This window comes from Rutidosis leptorrhynchoides, chromosome 2, assembly GCF_046630445.1.
Source record: "Rutidosis leptorrhynchoides isolate AG116_Rl617_1_P2 chromosome 2, CSIRO_AGI_Rlap_v1, whole genome shotgun sequence".
NCBI lineage: Eukaryota > Viridiplantae > Streptophyta > Magnoliopsida > Asterales > Asteraceae > Rutidosis > Rutidosis leptorrhynchoides.
The window spans coordinates 488184065-488209022 of NC_092334.1; the positions used below are offsets into that span (position 1 = coordinate 488184065).

The following is a 24958-nucleotide window of genomic DNA, read 5'->3' on the forward strand; positions in this document are numbered from 1 at the left end:
ACCCGCTAAATGCTAGCGCGACTAGCCCTAGTGGGGATGTCAAACCCTATGGATCCATATCTAAGATTCGCGTTCACTGGTTCAAAAACCAATGACTAAACGTTACCGAGCTAAGGGGAAAGTTTATGCCGTTATATAACCCACACATATATATAGTTTAAGTACTCGTGCCTAGTAAGTAAAACCTAAAAAGCGCATGTATTCTCAGTCCCAAAAATAGTTGAAGTAAAAAGGGAGCTATAACTCACAGTGATAGTGCAGTAAAATCGGTACGAATAAGTAAGAGAGTAAGTCGGTCCGAAAGGTCGTCAACCTAAGTCAAAGGTTACTAAGTCAGTAAATTGTCCCAAAAGGTTTATAAATAAATAAATTAAGTCTTAAGTATCATCATCATCATCATCGTACGTAAAAAGTAAAGTATGTTTTCAATCAAGAATAGAGATCGAAACAAGGGATGACTTCGTTCAGCTGCTACAACCTATATATAAACTGAAATGACGTGCGGTCAGTGGCCAAGGCTCCGTATGTGAGTTATTTTACCGATGTCCGATTTTCATATCCGAACTCGATGTCGTTTGGCCGTGGTGACGGTCCAAGTGCGAGTAGGTCAGAATTTTCAGCACGTCGTTACAAGGGCGTAGTGACTTTCGGAAGGCTATAAATCCTAAACCGTATATCGGATTAAGAAGAGTCTTAAACAAAAAGTCATCTAATCGAACCGAACTATCTGTAAATAAACTTTTCCAGAAGCTTAGGGGCCTGATCAGACCTTGAAAAACAGAAAACAAGTGCTCTGGTGGGATTCTTGGTGTTTGATGCTCATCACGGTTCTCATCCTTGATGCGTGTAAGCTTCAAGTGAACAACTCTTGATGTTTTAGCATCACTTTAACCAAGGTTTAACCATCAACACACAAAGTTAAGACTAAGAAATAAAACACAACTCATGCGAGAGTTTGAGCAAGGTGATGAACTAAAGTTACATCAATTTCTTAGTTTTAACACAAGTACAATTTCTATTAAGCTATAAACTTTGAATCAAACTAAATAAGCAAGACCTTAAGCTATAGAACTTAGATCTTATCTAAATATTAAAGACCTTAGACTACAGGTGAAACCCCAAGTCATAACACTTAGACTTTCAACTTTTACACAACCATAAGTTATGAAACTTAGATCTTGTAAAGTAATATGAACACAAGCTAATGAACTTTTGTTTAAACAAGGTATAATATCATAAGTTACACAACTTAAATCAAATACAAAAATGAAACCTTAAGCTAGAGAGCTTGGATTCCTAACAACACTTATGAGATCTCAAGCTAGTAAGCTTGTATCTTTTGTTTCAAGAAAACACAAGTCACAAAACTAAAGTACAACAAATTAAAGAAGATCATAAGTTAGTAAACTTGAATCTTTAACTAACTTTTTGTAGAAACATCAAGCTAGTAAGCTTGTATTTCAAACTTTCTTGAAGATCCATAAAGTAAAGTGTTGGATCTACAAGTTACATGAAGATCATAAACATGAGTTTTGATCTTTTGACACAATTAAAGAGATCTTAAGTTAGTAACTTAGATCTAATAAGATTATGAAGATTCAAAGCTAAAAAACTTGAATCCTTCATGTTCTTGAAGATTCTTCAAAACAAAGTTGAATCTTACAAGAGTAATGAAGATTCAAGTTACAAAACTTGAATCTTTGTTCATGATAATGATGATTCATGAATTAAAGTAAGAAAAGAAAGAAAAAGAAATCAAGAACTTACAAGTTCTTAAAGTAATTTAGAGAGAAAACTTTAGAGTGAGAAAGTAGTGATAAGTGTGTGTTTGAGCAAATGAATGAAGTGTGGTATTTAACAAAGAAAGAAAAGAAAAAAAAATTAAATGATGGTAAGGGTAGGGTGGTGGCCGACGGTTTGGGAGCAAGGGGGGACCATTTTGGTCTCATGTGGTGTGGCATGGTGTGGTCCATGGTGGTGGTACATGAAGATGTTGACATGTTGGGTGGTTTGAGACATAATGCAAGCCTTGGTACATAAGCATGCAAATTAATTGTCTCATTATTTACATGGGCTAATTATGATTACATGGGCTAATTAATCCATTAAGTAGTCCACTAAGTTGAGTAGGTTGGGCCATGGAAGTCCATTAAAGTGTTAAGTCCATTAAGGTAACTAGTAAGCATTAGTAAATACTAAGCATAATTAAGGAACCATAAATCCAAGTAATGGTCGTGAATAAATAACAATTATGTTTACGTAGTCATAATATTTCAATTATGACAAAAGTTTAACGTGTACCAAGTACGTAGCTCGCTTTAAACAATAAGTGACACTAACGGTCGTAAATGCATTCAAGGATCATGTTAAGCAACTAAGTACTTAAAAACACGTTGTAAGGCATTAACGAAAGTAATTAACATAATTAATGATCCCAGAATAAAATCTAAATTAGTACGCACAAATACGCAGTTTCGTGAAAGTAATGTATATAATTAAAAGTCGAAAAAGTCGGGTCGTTACAGAATGTTTATGGTTGCATAATGAAGATGGAATGAAACCGGTTGCTAAAGTATTTGGGAAAGATGATGAAATTTAGGGCAGTGGATTGGTGGATGTATAAATAAATAAATAAATAAAATATTAATAATAATAATTAATAATTAATAATTCATAATTCATATTAATAATTAATGTTTTTATTTTATTTAATAAAATGTTTTTTGTATTTATTTAATAATTTTAAATTGGTTAAAGTTTGAAATAGAGTGTATGATAGTGAGGGTTTAGTGAAAGAAATGTGAAAGAAATGTTAAAGTGTTTGTTCTAATGTGACGGGTAAAATGTGTGTTCCTTGAACCATTGTATGTGGCCTAAAAACTCACACATCATAACAAAAAGCAACGTACACCACCAATTCATGACATCTACCACTACAAATTGTCTTGGAAAGAGTTATCATTTGTATTAAACTAGTCCGGATCCGGCCCTAAAAGATGCGGCAGGGCTTTCGGCCTGCGTATTCATATTTAACGTAGCTTTCTCTAGTTATAGAAGAGAAAACGACTCATGTGTTAAACGTCGTTATAGATGTCGTTGTCTTTAGCTTTTTTTTTAAAAAGTGTCCGTTTCGAAGGTAGTTAGTTTCGTTTCGTTCATAAAATTATTTCTAGTCTGACGGTGTTGTCGAAAAAATTTAACTCGCGGCGAGCAGGAAGATACGGGCTGTCGTTGTGTTTAGCGTTTTTTAAAAAGTATCCGTTTCGAAAGTAGTTAGTTTCGTTTTGTTCATAAAATTATTTCAAATCTGACGGTGCTGTCGAAAAAATTTAACTCGCGGCGAGCAGGAAGATACGGGCTGTTGTTGTGTTTAGCATTTTTTTAAAAGTGTCTGTTTCGAACGTAGTTAGTTTCGCTTTGTTCATAAAAAAATTTCAAGTTTAACGGTGTAGTTGGTGGAATTTAACTCGCGTAGAGCATGAAGATACGGGCAGTCGAAGCATTTGGGTGGAGTTTTTATCTTAAGTAAGAGAATTTATATTTTACCCCCTGAGTTTGGTGGAGTTTTTGTAAGTAGGTTATAGTTGAGGGGGGTGTTTAGCGTTTTTTGGAGTTGGGTTTGGTTGGGTGTCCTTTGATAAGGTGGGGTGGCCAAAACGACCACAAACCCCACCTACTTTAGGATATATATAATATAATATAATATAATTAAAAACAAATAAACAAAGTTTAAAATGAAAAGTTTAAAAAGTCAAGGACCAAATATAGATATTTACCAATTTATTTATTTATTTATCAATCAACAAATCATAAACTAAATCATAAACTTTGAAGATGAACGAAATCGCTATTTGAACATCGTTACCTCAAATAACCGTTGAATTGGGGTCCATTTATTCTGGTTTAGAGCAATCGCAAATTGCTAACAATACTTTTATTTAGAACATAAAGGTAACTTCTTTCTTTCTCTATGATCCCACTCTCGTTATTTCTTCAGTTCGTATAATGATTTCAATGAATATTTCACTTTACTGTATCGCACTGTGATCAACTACCTATATTGAAAGCGAATTTGTTGCAAACCCACATAAAGATTTCGGTTATAGGCGGTGTGCATAGCCGGTATCCTTTATTGGATTTTAAAATCTGTAGTATTTGAAAAAGGAAACACATTGCACGACACCTGCTCGACAAAATGCCCAAATCAAAATTCTGCTAACATTATCAAATTATGATGCATTTTGTAGTGTTGGGAGTTGACTGAAGAAAAAAGTTATAAAGAATGGAAAACGAAGAGGATCCGGTGAAGAAGCAACAGATTGTGGACGCTCGAGCAAGAAACATTAGTCACAACGTTCGTTGTTTAGAATGTGGTAGTCAGTCAATTGAAGAATCTCAAGCTGATATTGCCGTTCTCCTTAGAAAGGTGGACCCTTTTTTGTATATTGGTTATTCAAAATTTACTTGCTTTGTGATTCATGAACTGTGACACATAATTGCATTGCTTATTTGGGTGGCAAAAGTTGAACTAGCTTCCGGATCATACTTAAGGGACGACGCCAGAAAAAGTATCAAATGGGTACATAGTAAAATCTAGTTATGTTTGCGTATTAAATTAGCAGGATAATAACTAACGATACGATACTTTTACAGTAATTTTACACTAAATCAGAAAAAAAAAAAAAAAAATTTGGTTCAGTGGGTTCAAGACTTCAAGTGACTGCACTATATACACATTGGCTCTATCCCTCGACTGCCTTGACCACATGCGGCTACCCCTTCGAGTTTGGAAGGGTATCCCTCTTATTTCTTGATTTATTTGAACACAATCATTCTACCTTAAATTGTGCTCAAAATTTGTCTAATTTGACTCTTTCTTAGTATTAAGATGAGTAACTAGTAAAAAATCACACAGAAGAAAGTGGATATCATAATATGTTTGTAATGCTGCTATGTTGATCTAAAATAGCCTACTTACATGGTTAGCTTTCTTACTTTCTGTTGTAGCTCATTCGTGATGAAATACGATCCGGGAAAAGTGACAATGATATCTATAAGAAGCTTGGAGAAGAATACGGGGAGACAATACTTTACGCTCCAAAGTTCGATTGGCAGACTGCAGGCTTGTGGCTGTCACCAGTCAGTTTTATAGCTCACTCAATATTACATTCCATTAATTCTGATTATTAAGGATTATATTGTACTGATTATTATTTATTATTTATTATTATTATTTGTGGATTTTTTGAACAGTTTCTGATTGCTGCGAGTGCTGGAGGAATATGGGCGTATGGCAGACACAGGCAAAGGACGAATGTCCATTTACTGGCGTTGAACCTTACTCGAGGTGTCCCATTAACTCGTAAAGAAAAGGAAACCATGATCGAGATCCTTACACCTCCACCGTCTCAAGGAATTCTTCCTTCTTCATCTCCATGGTGGAGACGGTGGTTTCAAAGAGAATAAGAATCATTGCACATATGAGCAATTTTTAAACCATTCTGTGACGATCTTCGTGGTTTGGGTATAATGTTTGTTCGGACTTCTGTTTATGTAACTTGCTTACGTATGGACTTAAACTTAGTTATAAACACCATTGATTGTGTAAGTATGTGATACGCATATTGGATCCGTATCAAATAACCCAAATACTCATAAGAATTATATGTCTTAAACAAGACTTGAGCAAATCCGGCCAGGACTAAAATCCGACCAGGACAAATCCGACTGGGACCAAATCCGGCCGAGACGAAGTGATCCGACACGAAATAAGTCGTGCCGATGCGAAGTGATCCGACATGAAACGAGCAGGCACGAAATGAGTAGGCTGGAATCGTCAAGGATCATGCAAACAAGGCTACATGTGTACTACACTTTGTACTACCACATTGACCTATAAATAAAGGTCATCCACTATCCATTAGAGGGTTCCCAATCCTTTCACTCACACACACACTTTACATGAAGCATGAGGAGATCTACTTTCTCTCTCTTCATCATCATCTTCATCAAAGAAGAGATCTACTTTCTCTCACTACATTTCTACATACTAATTACTCAATCTAATTGAGTAGATTAGTCATTCATTGTTTAACGCCATTGAAATCCAGATTTCAATCGGGTTTGCACAATTATTGGAGATTAAACAATGGATCAATCATATTTTCCCCAAATTAGCACTCAAACTAAGACCCGACTGTTTTATGTTTGATCAGTATGGCTATAAGTGAGTATATACATATGCATATGCATAAGGGTAATTGTGAAAGTTTAGACTTTGAATAACAGTTCTCAAATCATCATTAATTTTAATTTTATCTTACAATAATTTAGTTTCAGGATGAATGCATTCAACCAGAGCAAAAGGGGGTTTGATGTGAGATGATCTTAGTATCATCCACTCATTTACCTAACTTGCATCATATCTTTTAGTATCAATTTAATTTTTTACTATGTATATTAAAAGAATATATATTAAAAATGGGAGATGATACTCACACACCAATAATTGATCCATATATACAAACTTACCATTATACCCTTCATTTATAATTATGGAGGTTCAACTCCATAAACTTAGGGATATAAATGTAAATTATGTGTTAAAAAATGTGTATGAATCAATTTTGTTGTGCGAGGGATATAAACGTAAATTTTGTGCTAAAAAGTGTGTATAAATCAATTTTGTTGTGAGTATCACCTTCCATTAAAAATATGTTTGATGTTTACTTCCAAAATTCTAAAGTATATTATATAGTGACAAAACTAGATGAAAGCATGCATTATATACGTAGGTAATCTATGATTTAACTTATTAAATTCAAGATAATATAAATATAATATAATATAATTTATTATAATTGCTTAACATTTGGACATTTATATCTATTTCATGGGGCATATATTTCATAATTAATTGCATTTGAACACAGCTTCACCTGATCTCTAGTTCGAGTGACCATAAAGTGTTAAAAAATAGCACATCTAGAGGTATTGTGACATGATAGAAAATTGTATAAAGAGGTCAACAGGTTACATCCTATGTCACAGCTACGTCAGCATTGTATAAACCGGTGGTGGTACGAAAATAGATTATAGGCAAAACGCGAATTTAACTGAATAAATTAATACTCAGTAACAGTTAGTGAATTTTTTATTATTATTATTATTATTATTATTATTATTATTATTATTATTATTATTATTATTATTATTATTATTATTATTATTATTATTATTTATTTATTTATTTATTTATCTATTTTTTTTTTTTTAAATCAGAAGAGGGAGCTTTGTATCCTCATCGTACACTTAGTGATTTATCATCACCACACAACTTTAATAAATTACAAGGACTCTTCAAAAAAAGAAATAAACTTTTGAACCGAGTTATCAACTTTCAACAAACCACGAAGACGCATGACGTATTTTATAGTAAGAGTTTTTGTGTACCTAATATTTGGCAAATATATGTGAATTAAATAAATAATTCATTCAATTTCAGTTGACATATAAAAATTAAAATGAATTAACTTTTTTATGTGTGTCTTTAGTCATTATTTTATATTTTGTAAAAAAAAGATAACTTAAAAGAGCGAAAAACTATCATAAATCATAAAAAACTATTATAAAAAATGAAAAAACCAAACAAATAGTACAAAACTAGTTGTTGAACCCTCGCTTCGCGCCGGGAGTTCGGTTTTCAATGTATTTTATTGCGTTTAGTTTGTAAAATTATTTCGTGGCTAAAGAATGATGTCGTTGAAGCGCAACTCGATTCGAACTAAAAGGTATAACCCGTGAAAGATTTAAATGTTATTTTAAATTAACAATATATGTCCATCTCCGCGTTTAGCTATGTAATTATCGACTTTTAAAAATTTAACGCAAAATCAACGTGTATGAAAAGTACCCCAAGTATTTAGCGTTTTTTTAAAAAGCGTCCGTTTTGCGTATAGTTAGTGACATTGTGTTTCTAAAATTATTTAGAGTTTAACGATGGTGTCGGAAAAATTTAACTCGTTGCGAGCGAGAATATATGACCCGTTGGATATTTGGGAGGAGTTTATTTAAGATTTTTTTATGAAAATGATTATTTGATACTTTAACCCCTATTTGGAGGGTCGATTTGAATATTTGAAAAAAGTGTGAGGGTGGTGTAGTGAAATTTAAATAGAATTAAAAAAAAATGAAATGACGAAAATGTCTCTAGTTACTATTCACCATTTTTATCAATTAGATAATACAGTAATAATTAGGACAAACAAACAAGTTGAGAAGAAAATCGGGCATTACAATTTACAAATAAACAACTGTGTAAAGAGTAAGCTCAACAAACAAAACACAAACTACTTAATAACCAAATCAAAAACATCAAACAAGCAACAAATGGTTTCATTCTTGAACTTTTGGTTAAAGACGTTATTTTTTTTTTTTTTTTGGAAAACATCTTCATTATTTATATGAGTTTTCGTTTTTTAGTTTAAAAAAAACAAGCAACAAACAAATCCCCTCTGTTTAGTCTTTATGATCATCTAGAAAAACCCATAATCATAGACCTGCGTTCATAAAAGGCAAAATATCACCAATTATATCTCTAAATTTGTCATCTTTCTTTGAGGAAAACGTATAAAAACATCTTTCGTCTTGTTTCATAGTTCAAATACAAATGCAATCTTTTCATTGATTAATTTCCATAATTTGACTTTCTTTGCCACCTGGATCATCAATAATTCTCACACATATATAATCACCACCATTCATTCATTCACCGCTCAATAGCGATGAACAGAAGCTTTACATTTATTAGTACCATATTTCATCATCACCATCAGTATAAAAATAACTACAATACCAATAAGAATACAGCGTTATTGTTATTCAACTACTTGCTCACCCATCACTATCCTTCCCTATTTACTTCTTCTTGTTGCTTCTTTCCTCAATCTCGTCAATTTTCTGGTAATTTTTTTTAATTTTCTTGATTAATTTTTCGTTAAAGATCATTTTTTTCTTCTTCTTTTGATGATCCATTGGTTATTGCAAGTATAAACTGTTAAAATCATAGGGTTTGGTGATGGGAAATGTTGTTCATTGTATACATGTGTAATTGCACACCAGGTGTTTGTTAAAATGCCTGAATGACAATTTTATGATTTCAAGTATTTCTTTCGTTCTTGATGACTGATTGGTATGTGTTTATGTGGCTAATCTTTTATGATCTGCTTGTTTATATGTTTAACAGAGCTTTTTATATTCAAATGATTAGCCCTCACAAAACTAAACTAAATACTAGTAGTATATAAAGTAATTTGGTAACAGCAATACTATGGAATAGAGATACATATGAGGTACATTTTTAAACTTTTTCTTTTCTTTTTAAAGTTGGTGTAATCTCACAGCTTCAAGTAGTGGAACATTCATGGAGGTTGTCAAAGCGATTGCAAGTCATGGGTCTGCATCTGACAGAAATATTGCTATCAAAGCAGATGATAAACGCTACGGCTACAATCATTTAGTTTCTTCTGCTAGGAGTATATCTCTCCTGTTATCCGGTCATGACCAAAAAATAGTGAGTTTCAAATGATGCAGTAGATAGATAGATCGTCAGTTATGTAAAAAAATTTGTGGTACTTGATGATGGGAAAATGGTCACAACGGGCAATCTACAAAGCGGAAACAAACCCGTTTGACAAGCATTTCCCGACCCGTATGAACCCGTGAGGAAACTAACAAACAAGCTATATCAAAACCAACCCAAATCAGTCCCCAAATCAGTAGCAAATCAACTAATAACGAATAATCAAGCACACACAATACACGCGAGACTTTTTACGTGGAAAACCCCTCAAAATCGAGAGTAAAAACCACGGGACTCGTAAGCCACTTAAATTCCACTATCATCAACAAGGAGAGCAATACAATAATCCTTCTCTAGATCAACTAGAGGTATACAACATCATCATACTCTTGAACAAGAACAATCAACAAGTATATGAAATAAATAAAGACAAAAGAGGAATAAATCACCCAAAAACTGCTCTCTGCTCCAGCAGCAATAACTCGACCTACAGGCCTTTTTAGACGAATTCAACGATTGAAAACCTTGGCACTGATGTCAGGAAGACACAGCCCAAAAATGAAGAAGATTCAACGGTCGGATCTCCGGGGATCGAAGGTTTTCTGGACTGCTGTAAGAAGTGACGGAAATTGGGATTTTTTCTCTCTTTTTCTTGAACTCTCTTCACTCTTGATAATGAAAAACAGCTGCAACTTGATGTTTTAAGATGCCCTCCTATGCTTGACCAAGTCAACCAAGCAATGGGCCTAATTTTGTTGGGCTTGGGCTTGTTAATACTTACTCATATTTGGAAACCCAATAACAAAACCCAACAAATCTCCCCCTTTCCAATTATGAGGAAGGAATCGCCATCCCGGCGATCGAGCAACATACCTTGAGCTTCTCACTTGCTAAAGCCTTTGTGAACATGTCGGAACCATTATCATTGGTGTGAACTTTATCAAGTTCAAACGAACCATCTTCAAGACGTTCTCTAATCCAATGATACCGCACATCTATATGTTTTGTCCGCTTATGATACATAGAATTTCTAGCCAAATGAATCGCACTCTCATTATCACAAAGAACCACATATCGTGATTGCTTAAACCCAAGGTCTTGTAGAAACCTTTTCATCCACAATAGTTCTTTGCACGCTTCTGTTGCTGCCATATACTCAGCCTCGGTTGTAGACAATGCAACACACTTTTGTAACCTTGATTGCCATGAAACTGCTCCCCCTGCGAAAGTCATCAAATATCCAGAAGTGGATTTCATGTTATCTTTGTTTCCTGCCATATCTGAGTCTGTATAACCAACAAGCACCAGCTCTCCATTTCCGAATGTGATACCTAACTTTGAAGTACCTCGTAAGTATCTCATAATCCATTTAACCGCTTCCCAATGCTTCTTACCCGGATTTGACATAAACCGACTAACAACACTTACCGCATGAGCTATATCTGGCCTAGTACACACCATAGCATACATCAAGCTACCAACTGCTGACGCATATGGAACTATATCCATCTCCTCAACATCCTCCTTTGAAGTAGGACAATCTCTTTCTGTTAGCTTAAAGTTGTTTGTAAGAGGGGAACTAACCACTTTAGCATTCTTCATGTTGAATCTACTTAGCACCTTTTCAATGTATTGCTCTTGTGATATATGTAACGTCTTAGCACCTCTATCTCTAGAAATCCGAATGCCAAGAATCTGTTTTGCTGGCCCCAAGTCTTTCATAGCAAAAGACTTACTCAATTCTCGCTTCAACTGCGCAATTCTTTTAATATTTTTACCAACAATTAACATATCATCAACGTATAACAACAATATGATGAAATCATCATCACCAAACCTCTGAAAGAAAACACAATGATCTGAAGTTGTCTTTCGGTAGCCTTGCTTTCCTATAACCGACTCAAACTTCTTATACCACTGTCTCGGTGCTTGCTTCAACCCATATAAACTTTTCTGAAGTCTACAAACATAATTTTCTTTACCCTTAACCTGAAAACCTTCAGGTTGCATCATGTAGATTTCCTTATCCAAATCACCGTGAAGAAAAGCAGTCTTGACATCCATCTGTTCAACCTCAAGATCAAGACTAGCAGCTAACCCAAGAACCACTCGAATAGATCCCATCTTCACAACCGGTGAGAAAATCTCATCAAAATCAATACCCCTTTTCTGGCTGAATCCTTTAACGACTAACCTAGCTTTGTACCTTGGTTGTAAAGTAAGCTCATCTGTCTTCACTTTGAATACCCATTTGTTTCTCAAAGCTCTCTTGCCTTTAGGTAACTTCACCAGCTCATAAGTATTGTTCTCATGCAAAGAATTCATCTCATCTTGCATAGCTTCACCCCACTCTTTCTTATGCGCATCTTTCATTGCTTCTGAATAACATTCTGGCTCTCCCCCATCAGTAACTAATACATACTCATCAGCAGAATATCTAACAGAAGGATGACGGTCTTGAGTAGACCGCCTAAGTGGGACAAATGGGGGCACATCTGGTACTGGAATCTCTACCTGCTCCGGAGCATAATCATCATCAGTACCATGTTCATCATTATGAACATCATCTCCAACATGTTGTGGAGTAACTGGATCCAAATCAACAAGATCAGCACTAGTTTGAGGAGCTGAATCTGTCTTCTCAACATCTTTTAACATCCGATCTTCTGTAAAAACAACATCTCGGCTTCGTACAAGTTTCTTCTGAACTGGATCGTATAACCTGTACCCAAAATCATCTTCACCATAGCCGAGGAATACACATGGCTTAGTCTTCATATCAAGCTTTGACCTCTCATCTTTGGGAACATGAACAAAAGCTTTACATCCAAAAACTCGTAAATGACGGTAAGAAACATCTTTGCCGCTCCAAACCCTGTTAGGAACATCAAAACGCAAAGGAACACAAGGGGTTAGATTAATAATATGAACTGCCGTATTTAAAGCCTCACCCCAAAAGGAATCGGACAACCCTGCATGTGAAAGCAAACATCTAACTCTCTCAACCAAAGTTCTGTTCATCCTCTCTGCTAAGCCATTCAACTGAGGTGTCTTTGGTGGAGTCTTTTGATGCCTAATACCATTCTCCTTACAATAAGCATCAAATCTGCCAATGTATTCACCGCCATTATCAGTCCGAATACACTTGAGTTTCTTCCCCGTTTGCCTTTCAACTAGTGTATGAAATTCCTTAAACTTTTCAAATACTTGATCCTTTGACTTTAAGGTATAAACCCACACCTTCCTGGAATGATCATCGATGAATGTAACAAAGTAGGAACATCCACCAAGTGTCCTAGTCTTCATAGGCCCACAAACATCCGAATGAACTAGATCAAGTATGTTCTCCATTCGAAAAGGAGAATGACTCTTAAACGCAACTCTGGTCTGTTTCCCTGCCAAACAGTGAGAACACTTACTCAAATCAATACCACTAACACCCGACAACACATTCTTCTTGAACAAGATAGACATCCCCTTTTCACTCATGTGGCCAAGTCTTTTATGCCACAACTCAGTAGAATCAACATTGTCCACTGCGTTAACAATGTTCTGGATGATCTTCGGACGCGTGATGTATAATCTTGAGTCTTTCTTGCCTCTTCCCACTATCATAGAACCAAGAGTTAGTTTCCAAATACCATTACCAAAACCGTTATAATAACCATCATCATCAAGAATGCCTGTTGAAATAACATTAAGTCTCATATCCGGAACATGTTTTACATTATGCAAAACTAAAACCATTCCCGTGTCAAATTTCAAACAAACATCTCCAATACCAACGATCTTTGATAACCCGGCATTACCCATCCTAGCAAAACCATAGTCACCTGGAGTGTAAGATGAGAAGTGATCTCTACAAATTGCAACATGACATGTAGCACCACTATCAACAATCCAACTCGTGTCATCATGAGTAAGATTGATCATATCATAATCAATACAAACAAAGAACTCATCTGTGATAGCGTTAACTTCAACCTTATCATCATCACCACCATCACTTTTCTTTTGTTTATTCTTGTCATATGCCTTTTTCTTCTCATTCTTCAACTTTGGACAATACCACTTTGTGTGCCCCTTTTCATGACAATTATAACACTCAACGTTAGCAAATTTGCCTTTGCGTGAGCTGCTACGATGATTGCCTCTTTTACCCTGACCTCTGCTATGACTTCTCCCCCGCGTTTCTGTGACCAAGATATCTGACTGTGAAGAGGAACCTTGTGACTTTCTTCTCATCTCTTCATTCAAAATACTACCCTTAGCCAATTCCATGGTGATAGTACCATTCGGTGCAGAGTTGGACAAAGATGTCCTAAAAGTCTCCCAAGAGTCCGGTAATGTACCAAGTAACCAGAGACCCTGAATCTCATCCTCAAACTTGATACCCATACCTGCAAGCTGATTTATAATACCCTGATATGCATTTAGGTGATCTGTAATAGGAGTCCCATCATGATACTTCAAAGCCATCATCTGCTTAATTAAGAACAACTTGTTATTCCCAGTCTTTCGTTCATATAACTGCTCAAGCTTTTTTCATAAGGCTTTAGCATCAGTCTCCCCAGTAATATGATTCACAACATTATCATCAACCCACTGCCGAATATACCCACATACTTGTCTATGCAAAATTTTCCATTGAGCATCAGATTTTTCCTCAGGTTTATCCTCAGTAAAAACAGGCAAATAATAATCTTTCACATAAAGAAGATCCTCCATTTTACCTTTCCAAACATGATAATTTGAACCATTTAAACTAATCATTTTACTTGTATTAGCTTCCATCTTTCACACAAGTCAAATCAAATAACCTAGCTCTTGATACCAATTTGATGGGAAAATGGTCACAACGGGCAATCTACAAAGCGGAAACAAACCCGTTTGACAAGCATTTCCCGACCCGTATGAACCCGTGAGGAAACTAACAAACAAGCTATATCAAAACCAACCCAAATCAGTCCCCAAATCAGTAGCAAATCAACTAATAACGAATAATCAAGCACACACAATACACGCGAGACTTTTTACGTGGAAAACCCCTCAAAATCGAGAGTAAAAACCACGGGACTCGTAAGCCACTTAAATTCCACTATCATCAACAAGGAGAGCAATACAATAATCCTTCTCTAGATCAACTAGAGGTATACAACATCATCATACTCTTGAACAAGAACAATCAACAAGTATATGAAATAAATAAAGACAAAAGAGGAATAAATCACCCAAAAACTGCTCTCTGCTCCAGCAGCAATAACTCGACCTACAGGCCTTTTTAGACGAATTCAACGGTTGAAAACCTTGGCACTGATGTCAGGAAGACACAGCCCAAAAATGAAGAAGATTCAACGGTCGGATCTCCGGGGATCGAAGGTTTTCTGGACTGCTGTAAGAAGTGACGGAAATTGGGATTTTTTCTCTCTTTTTCTTGAACTCTCTTCACTCTTGATAATGAAAAACAGCTGCAACTTGATGTTTTAAGATGCCCTCCTATGCTTGACCAAGTCAACCAAGCAATGGGCCTAATTTTGTTGGGCTTGGGCTTGTTAATACTTACTCATATTTGGAAACCCAATAACAAAACCCAACACTTGAATAGTATATTGTTATCATTTTACAGGTTGATGTGACCGTGGAGTCGAAAAGTCTAAATGGTGCTAGAATTGGTATTGTGGCTAAACCTTGTGCGGAGTTTGTAGCCGGAGTACTGGGAGTATGGTTGAGTGGTGGTGTTGCAGTACCACTTGCACTTAGCTACCCTGAAGCTGAACTCTTACATGTTATGACTGACTCGGTATGATTTAAATTCCTTCATTTTATTTTTATTATTTTTTGAAGATTTTTTGTGGTTAAGTATCTGAAAATGCTTCAAAGTTTATATAGAATTCACATGTATCCAAGTTATAAACTTTCTAATATGTATCGAACTTTCAATTATTGCTATTTGTATTTATGTCTTGTGACTTCATCATCAGGTAACCTTTTAATTTTTTTTGCCAACGCGGCAGCCTTTTGAGTTGTCACATCACACGTTAGAGGAGATAATGTACATACGATTGAAACTTCAAAAGATTAATACATACAATTGACTTTTGAGTAAAAGTTGATACATTTATTGAAACTTAACTCATTCAGTGCTTAACTAATATCATGTTTGTAGGATGTATCAATGATTCTAAGCACTGAGGATCACAGTGAGGTTATGCAAAAAATTGCAGATAAAACTGAAGCTCAATTTTCTCTAATACCTGATGTTCCTAGTAGTGATGTCACTGATGGTTTAAATTTGAAAGAAATTCAGTTCTCAATCAAAGTAAAAGGTATATATTTATATATATCCTTTCTATCAGATATATAATTGCATAATATTCAGTTTATTATTGAATTCCTGTAAATGATGTTTTCATATGAACGGTACTAATGCATTCTATCAAATATGTTATTTCATGTAGATGATGACCCCGCATTGATTTTATATACTAGCGGTACAACTGGTAAACCGAAAGGAGTTGTTCATACTCATAGTAGCATTTTAGCACAGGTAATTTCATGTGTAATCTATCTTTTAAAGAAATACTCAATAAATAAACAAAAAGAACCTGCCTATTACAATTTTGAAAGAAAAAAAAAAACATGCGAGGTCTTTTACATTTTAACTGTTGTCTTTCTGCTTGATTTCAGGTGAAAACATTATCAACAGCTTGGGAGTACACACCAAGTGACCGTTTTCTGCATTGCCTGCCATTACACCATATCCATGAACTAAACATTAAACTATCTGTTCATGGTGTTTTACTTATTATCTATTTTATATTCCATGATTATTTATTTTCGTTCATTATCTTGTTCATTCTTAACTTCATCCATACATGTTCATGGGCTCTTTAATGCATTGTTTGCTCCTCTTTATGCTGGTTCCATGGTAAGTGATTAAATTCATATTAAGGGCAGTTATGTCAAGTTCTAGAACGCCATATAGCAGTAACGGTTATAAATTTCTAATACGTATCTTGTTGAAGGTCGAATTTATGCCAAAGTTTAGTGTGAGGGGTATCTGGCAAAGATGGCGTGAGTCGTATCCGGAAGATGGAACAAAGCTTGATGATGCAATAACTGTATTTACAGGGGTATGCCATTTCTTTCAAACATATTTATAATACTATCAAACATATTTTTAATATATTTTCCCTTTTGGTGTTTGTCACCTATGTTGCACATACCATATTTAAGGCTTGCAGAGTATATACATAAAAAAATAATATTTGAAATTTATCCTCCTTATATTTAGGTTCCAACCATGTATACGAGGCTGATCCAAGGCTATGAGGCTATGGATCCAGACTTACAAGCAACTTCCGCTGCAGCTGGAAGCCAATTGCGTCTAATGGTGATCCACTAATTTTGTGATTATACTTCTTCTGCAAACATATGCTACTTATGGTATTAGATTACTAGTTAAAGGAAAATATACAGAGGAAGATTTATACAAGTTTCTTTAACCGCTAAAAAGGGGTTATTTTCACATGTTAAAGGGAGGTGATACTCACACACCATTTTTTGATCCATGTACACTTTTATTTCATAAACTTACAGTTATACCCCTAAATTAATCTAGAGAATTGAACTTAGTTAAAGGAAAATATACAGAGGAAGATTTATACAAGTTTCTTTAACCGCTAAAAAGGGGTTATTTTCACATGTTAAAGGGAGGTGATACTCACACACCATTTTTTGATCCATGTACACTTTTATTTCATAAACTTACAGTTATACCCCTAAATTAATCTAGAGAATTGAACTTATATTATTATTCTAAGTATAAAGTATAATTAAGGGTATAATAGGTAATTAGATGTACATAGATCAAAAAGTGGTGTGCGAGGATCACCTCCCCATGTTAAAGCATCCCGACTCAAAAAATGCTATTTTATGCAGTTCTGTGACTACATTTTTCTGTTTTTGACCATAAAAAAGATTGAAGCCCCCCGACAATAAACAAATAAATAAATGAACATATAATAACGTTTTATATAACAATATAAAGAAGAAGTAAATGCCTTAGTTTTTTGTGCCTCCAGATGTGTGGGTCCTCAGCTCTACCCCTGCCAGTAATGCAACAGTGGGAGGCCATTACAGGACATCGACTATTGGAAAGATATGGAATGACAGAAGTATCTTTTTTTTAAGTCACTTCATAATTCTTTCTATCTGTAAATTAGATTCATTTCGCTAATGATTTCGATTCGTTGTTCTGTTAGTTTGTCATGGCAATTTCGAATCCGTTAAAAGGAATGCGAAAAGGAGGTACTGTAGGAAAGCCCTTTCCAGGCGTGCAGGTTAGCAAACATATTCAATCTTAACACAAATTTAAAAGTAGTAGGGGCTCTTCAACATTTGTAAGCATACATACTTGTGCAACACAGATTTATGTTGAAAATAAACCTTTTAAGCAAGGTTGCAATAATCGATACTCGGAGAGTACTTGGTTGGGACTTTTTAGGGAGTACTCGGATGTTGACCAAGTTTGACTCTGACCGATTTTGACCAATTTTTGACCGATTATGAACGATTTTCCGAGTAATCCCGATTTTTGACCGAGTACTCGCCAAGTAATTCCGAGTTCTGCAACATTCGTTCAGCATCGTTTGGTTCGTTTACCGCCTACTTGTATGTTCAGCTTCATTATTACAGAACCTTATGTTAGATGTTAGATTTGTCAAAAGAGAAGATGGGATTCTATGTATTTTGAGTTTATGTGAGATTATAATAATAGAAGGCGGGACCCAGTCCTTTGTTGCTCACATAACGAATGTCAATGAATTTGACTATCTTTTGTCATTGGCGATAGGTAAAGATTCTTGCGGACGATGATGGTAACGAGGGGGTTGGTGAGCTTTGTATCAAAAGCCCTTCATTGTTTAAAGAATACTGGAAACGTCCTGAGGTACACTTTTATATCTCTTGTTGCTTACCATTTAGCTATATGAAATAGTAGGTAACTGTAAATAAAGCTATGTTATTTAGTAACGATATTATGTCACATATTTTGTGGTCTTATAGTAAATGATTCAAAATGTTTAGGTAACCAAGGAGTCATTTATTGAGGGTGGCTTTTTTAAAACCGGTGATGCTGTTAAAGTGGATGAAGATGGATATTATGTTATATTGGGACGTAAGATTCATCTACCGTTCTTCTTTCATATTTTGCTTTTTCTTTTTCTCAGCATGTACATATAATCTTTATTGTTCTCCTCATTATAAATAGGATTAAGTGTTTGCAGATGTATGAAACTTACCCAAAATTCTATTCTATATATCCAACTTAAAAACTTATTATTGTATGTATCAAACTTCCAACTTTTTTTTGCATGTATCCAATGACTTCTTCAACATGTAACTGGTGTATTTTGCTGACGTGGGGACTGGGGTCCACATTTTTTCAATCAGGTACTAATGCTGATATAATGAAGGTGGGTGGATACAAGTTATCAGCGTTAGAAATCGAGGCGATTCTTTTGGAAGTAAGTTTCATTTTTTTTTTCTTCATTTTTTTACCGACATGTTTATCAGCTAGTGATCAAATGACATAATTCGATACATTCGGTGATTAATTATACAGCATCCAGCCATATCAGAATGTTGTGTATTAGGGCTACCAGATAAAACTTACGGAGAAGCAGTGACGGCAATAATTGTGCCCGATATGGAGATAAAAAAGGTTCGCGAAAAAGATTTGAAGCCTGCTATAACACTGGATGAACTCTCCTCATGGGCTAAACAGAAACTCGCACCATACAAGGTAATACTAATCTCTAGAGGTGGCAATATGGGCCGACCAGGGTAACAGGTCAAATGGGTAATGTTGAAATACCCCGGGTTGAGTTGACCCAGAAACACTTTTGTGCCACTTTTTAGTAAATTATTTTTTAAGCGTCTAGAAACTAATGTGCTTGTGTTATGTATACAGCTACCAACCCGACTATTCTTATGGGACTCGCTGCCTCGTAATGCAATGGGAAAGGTAAAATACTGCGCGATATACATTTGTGGAAAACATGAATGTATTCTTGGAAAGTGAACATAATTTATATCACCTAATCATGTATAACTATTATATATCTGATTTCATGTATACCGGGCACATAATGAATCATATTGTTTTGTAAATTTAGGTGAACAAAAAGGAGTTGAAGATGAAGTTGGCTGCTGAAGAGGCAATGATTTAGTTCAGTCATAGTGTGAAGATGCAACATAATGATGTTAGTAGATTATGTGTGTGTAGCAAAATGTGTTTTCATCCTTATTAGTATCATCTAATGTTGAATTTCAATGTGTTGAGATTGTTGCAAGAGGTGAAATAGATGTATCCTGTTAGGGTCTATTATTAATATCTTATTAAGAAATTAAGAAAAATAAAAATAATTTATAATGTTGAAATTTGGCCCAAGGGAATCCAGTTCATCCTATGTATGTTGTTTAGTGGGAGTATCTGTGAGTACAACCTTAATAACATGATGCAAATTACAAGGATTTTTCTCGTAATTTTTTCAACTTTTTTATGTTTGTTGTAATTGTGTTGCCATTATTCACCGGTCATTTTTTTTTCCTTCGTATTTGCTGTAACTTACTATCATAATTTAGTTTTAGGAGGATATTTTTGATATTTATTTGTGTTTGGGAACTTAAATTGGTATTAAAGATTTAAAGGTATGTAACTAGTATGACTACTACATTAATCACTTGCACGTTGCTATTGTAAAGATTGAGTGGTTAAATACTTTGATCATTTCTCTTTATTATGTTGTTTACAATAACGTTGAAAATGTTCAATATAATTATAATTTACATTTACATATTGATTGTTATAATTATAATGTCTCGTAGAAAAAAGAGAAATTAGTGTTTGTTCCCTTATATTATTAGTGGCAATTTGGGTCAACCTTGAGATAAAACACGATTATTGAGTCAAATGTAACAAATCACGAGAATTTCCAAATCAATTTTTGATAGATCCACATGATTGTACAAGTATACCCTTAAATGATAGTTTAGACAATTTTAATGCTAATATTTATATGAGGGTATTTTGGGAACATTACACCAATTTGAGTTGGATCTATCAAAATTAATTTTGGAAATATCAACTCCCGAACTTGATCAGTTCCCATAATAACCCGTGCAAATTCGATAAAAATAGTTTGCTCCCATTTTTTTTTTTTGGTTTGGTTTGGTTGTTTTTAGATCCTCCTACTTCAAGCCTTCAAGTCCCTTATATGGAGTTCGTATCTTATGCTGCCTTTGGGTGATCAATATGCAAAAAATAATTCATCCTTCGTTGCTCATAAAAGAAATATAGTTAATTATGGTATTTTTCTCACTTTTGCTTCTTTTTTCTACTTTATTGCTTATAATCATTAACGTTGTAATATTTTCACTTTCTTTCATGTAAAAAAAATGAGCTCACTAAAAAAAAAAGGCAAAAAGCCATTATCATGTATGAATAATTACAACAAAAATATCCAATCCCCCAAATGCGTAGTAGTATATAAGAACACTAATTATCATTACTAAAATTTTATGTTTTAACTGTCACATGAGCATTACATCATCACCAAAATAATATAAACAACCTATAACTAAATACTATCCATCATAAAAATAAATAAATTATAAGCACTACAACATTAAGGTATAAACAATTAAAAGCATACGAACCCACTATCTTTACACGGTAAATTAAGTCATGACGAACTCATGGTGAGGTGGTGTCTATGACACCATGACTATTTATGGTAAATCACGATAAATGATACTTTAAGTTGTTTTTCACCAAGGAATATATATGAAAAACTTAAGAATTAACATGATTGATCACGTCACACGACACATGATCTTATATGGGTTTTCAATAATTTTCATTGGGATTGGGATAGAACATTTGAAGGTAACCCATATGTAATAATTTTTATAAATCATCCATATTTGAAGTCGATTTAGTAGATTTAGTATATCATTTAAATTCGTATGTTATTTCATGTATATCATATATGCCGAGAAATTTTATGAGAAAACGTATAAGAATACAAATATTCGTGTATTTTTTATTTAATATTATTCACATTATTTTTTTTAAATGCAAGAGTTTTTGTATTCTTTATATTTTTCTAATAAAATTTGTACTTAGTAACCCCATATGTTTTTTTTTTTTTTTTTTTTTGAAAAGCAAGATAATTTTATTGATAAGGAAATGATACAACGAGGATTACAACATGAGTAACACTAATTTGAGCGAAACTCGAGGACCTATACTAGATATAAAGTAAGAGACTAACGAGATGTAGAATACCCTGATTTCGGAGCAGTATTAACAAACTTAACATCAATCACCATTACCCTCATCATCTACTAATACATAAAAAGGATTGTTTGTTTCAATTCTATCTTTGGAATATGTCTTATTATTACCTTCACCATCAATGCCCTTCCCTTTATCTCTTTTCCTTAAAACATTCTGATTTCGATTTTTCTGGGACTCCACATTCCAATTTGTTTCCTCCATAGCAATATTGTCTTTAATACCATGATTATTCTAAACCGTTAGTAAGAACCCTACTCCTTATTCTAAATCTTTCTAGATGATATTCATCATCATCATCTTATCGTAAATATTATAAGATATCTTCATATCCTCCGTTATGAGTATTCTCCATATTTCTCGAAATATTCACACAACTATTCTTATTTGAGAACATTCATCTCTCTGCAAAATCTGCGTTACAACATAAAAGAAACTGTGTTAATTTCTAAATTTTGAAACCTTCAGGTTTAAAATAGGAATGTTCTGAAGCAGTGTTGGGAACTGATGCATGAATTATTATAATATAATGAAACTTGATCAACTTCATTATATTACAGTAAATCATGTTAAGTTTCTAATGAAGCAAGATGATTCACAGTACCGTCATCATGTGCCATGTTACACGGCTCTTACATTCTATCCAATTCCCAAACGTATTAGGAACATATCGTCTTGATAGTTCTATTTTTCCAGGGTATTCTGGTAAATTAACAAATCAAAATCGTACCAATACCCTTTCTATCTTAGAGCATTAGCTATGTTCATTCCAAATCTCATACCTACAAATTTCGGACCATTGCTCGCTTGACTCAAGGACGGGAAGAAGGAAAACGAAGGGGGTAGTTTTTATAAGTGAAATATCCGACAAAGAAATCACAACAGATTTGCCGCATTAAATCAAAGGAGATCCTGTTTCCTAAATCGCCGAAGAACCAAATCTTATTACGAAAGATTTTCTTTAAATCTCGTGAATTCCGAAAATCAATCATAACCACGTCATCAGTTAAAACGATATCATATTTATTTATTTCATTCTTTTGTGATAGCTTCACTCGTGCGCTTCACATGATCGAATCGTTTTATCCATAACTTCCAATAATGATAAAACTCTATTATTACCTCATATTCGTCATGAAAACATTCTTATTGTTATTTATGACAACCTTTATCAAATTTCGGGGACGAAATTTCTTTAACGGGTGGGTACTGTAACGACCCGGAAATTTCCGACCAAATTTAAACCCTAATCTCTATATGTTTCCGACACGATAAGCAAAAACCCTAATGTTGAGTCTAGAAAGTTTGAAATCTATATCTGGATGATTAGTTACCCTTTTGACCAAGCCCGATGATTCACGAACCATTTCTTGTAAATATGTGGATATATAAATATGTGTATATAAATATATATGTATATTATATACAATAGCATGAACATTAATAAACTATTATATACATTTATTGTTATAAATAAATGTGTATCATAAAATACGTTGTAATAAAAAAAAACTATTATTTCTTGTATATATATATTGTAATATTTAATTATTAATTATAACTATGGGTATTATTATTAATTGTATTATTTTTATTAATATATTTATTAGTTAGGTGATATACATACATATAACAATATCTGTTTAACATCACCATCTAGGATTTTTTTTTTAGGTTGAAATAACGAATCCAACAAATTGGTTATACATCACTCCCAACTTTAAATCCGTGATTGAAGATTCTTGTCTACTAAATTGGTACCCATCATATTCAAATAATCACAACCCAACAAACTCGATTAGGTATAAGTATCACCATTAATTTATTCAATTTAGGACTACAATTCATAAAACAAAACATAAATTGAGAGAAACAAAACTATCTTCTCTTGATTTGTGCTATTGACCGAGAACCACAAACACCATCCTTTTCATCTTGTTCCCTCAACCACCATCCTCCACCTTCACCACCCGTTACCACCACCGTTGAATCACCACCGAAACCATCTATCTAGACTATTTTCTATTTTGTGATTAACAACACCATCACCATCGGCTATTACTAGCCGAACACCACAGCCTCCGTCGCCATAAACAACCATCATAAACCACCTACGTGTTCTTGTTGCTACTATGGTGTTTTCTATACTTATAATCAAAAGACCCAACAAGCTGCCATGCTCGTGTCCATTCTACTGCTTCGAACAGACCGAAGTAACCACCATCACCCTTCACCGTCCTCAACTGGCTAACCAGCGATCACCACCACATCCAACTCGCCATTTCATCTCTCTCTTCTCTCTCTCCTATCATCTCTCAAAACCACATCCGCTGTTCCTACCGTAACTGTTATTTGATTCCTTCACCACCTCCGACCCATCAACTACCTGCAAAACCAAAGACTTTCTGTTTTGTTGCACCCACTCGACAACCATCTATGAATACACACACTGCTCCTTGCTACGACTCAAGAAAAAACACCCACACACAATCACCAAAACCACTTTAATTATACTGTTATCCTCGTTATTGTACTCGAACCTGTCATTACCAAACACCACCACCAACTTATATCACCAAACTACTGCAGTTCCACGTTTGTTTAAACCATCCTTTGAACATCTTACACCTATCTTGATCGAAAAACCACTGCTGCAGAATATGTATTTCATTTCAAACCAAAAGAAAATGACGGGGACGTACTGGAAGGATTATGGGCGACTTTTATATTGAACAAGGTGGAGAGTGTGAATGTTATGACAATAATGGGTTGTTCTTTCCCTTGATTAGCCGACAACTCCTCACCCACTTAATTTAAAGTTGATGTTATGGAGTATTATTTTAGAAATATGGTTACCGAATTTTTTTTAACGATTATAAGAATAAGAATGATAGTTTACTACAAGTAATGAAATAATTCGTATGTTCCACCAGCATGACGTTTAAGGTAATACTTTAATAAAGTTTGTAATGAATCATAATGATGATTATGATAAGTATCTATGGAAATCTCGCTAG

The 24958-nt window shown here is 34.2% G+C and overlaps 2 protein-coding genes across 2 annotated transcripts; both read left to right on the forward strand.

Annotated features, from left to right (window-relative positions):
• The first annotated feature begins 3827 nt into the window (after positions 1 to 3827).
• Positions 3828 to 5581, forward strand: LOC139892678 (cytochrome c-type biogenesis CcmH-like mitochondrial protein). Its single transcript, XM_071875794.1, has 4 exons — positions 3828 to 3951; positions 4248 to 4426; positions 5008 to 5139; positions 5254 to 5581. The coding sequence occupies exons 2-4, from the start codon at positions 4283 to 4285 to the stop codon at positions 5464 to 5466; spliced, it is 489 nt and encodes a 162-aa protein (XP_071731895.1). The 5' UTR covers positions 3828 to 3951; positions 4248 to 4282; the 3' UTR covers positions 5467 to 5581.
• Positions 5582 to 9364: 3783 nt separating this feature from the next.
• LOC139892679 (probable CoA ligase CCL8) lies at positions 9365 to 20033 on the forward strand. The gene is made up of 16 exons (XM_071875796.1): positions 9365 to 9571; positions 15207 to 15380; positions 15747 to 15906; positions 16039 to 16127; positions 16268 to 16336; positions 16455 to 16508; positions 16606 to 16713; positions 16875 to 16973; positions 17665 to 17757; positions 17845 to 17922; positions 18435 to 18530; positions 18668 to 18758; positions 19034 to 19107; positions 19206 to 19385; positions 19554 to 19607; positions 19759 to 20033. Exons 1-16 carry the CDS (start codon positions 9422 to 9424, stop codon positions 19810 to 19812), a joined length of 1623 nt encoding a protein of 540 aa, XP_071731897.1. The 5' UTR covers positions 9365 to 9421; the 3' UTR covers positions 19813 to 20033.
• The last annotated feature ends 4925 nt before the right edge of the window (positions 20034 to 24958 follow it).

Bases quoted from the DNA above. Each gene is read 5' to 3' on its own strand.
- LOC139892678 (XM_071875794.1), top strand. From the start codon at position 4,283: ATGGAAAACGAAGAGGATCCGGTGAAGAAGCAACAGATTGTGGACGCT. The intron at 4,427-5,007 runs GTGGACCCTTTT...TTTCTGTTGTAG, and splicing joins TTGCCGTTCTCCTTAGAAAG to CTCATTCGTGATGAAATACG. The intron at 5,140-5,253 runs GTCAGTTTTATA...TTTTTTGAACAG, and splicing joins CAGGCTTGTGGCTGTCACCA to TTTCTGATTGCTGCGAGTGC.
- LOC139892679 (XM_071875796.1), top strand. From the start codon at position 9,422: ATGGAGGTTGTCAAAGCGATTGCAAGTCATGGGTCTGCATCTGACAGA. The intron at 15,907-16,038 runs GTATATATTTAT...TATTTCATGTAG, and splicing joins GTTCTCAATCAAAGTAAAAG to ATGATGACCCCGCATTGATT. The intron at 16,128-16,267 runs GTAATTTCATGT...GCTTGATTTCAG, and splicing joins ATAGTAGCATTTTAGCACAG to GTGAAAACATTATCAACAGC.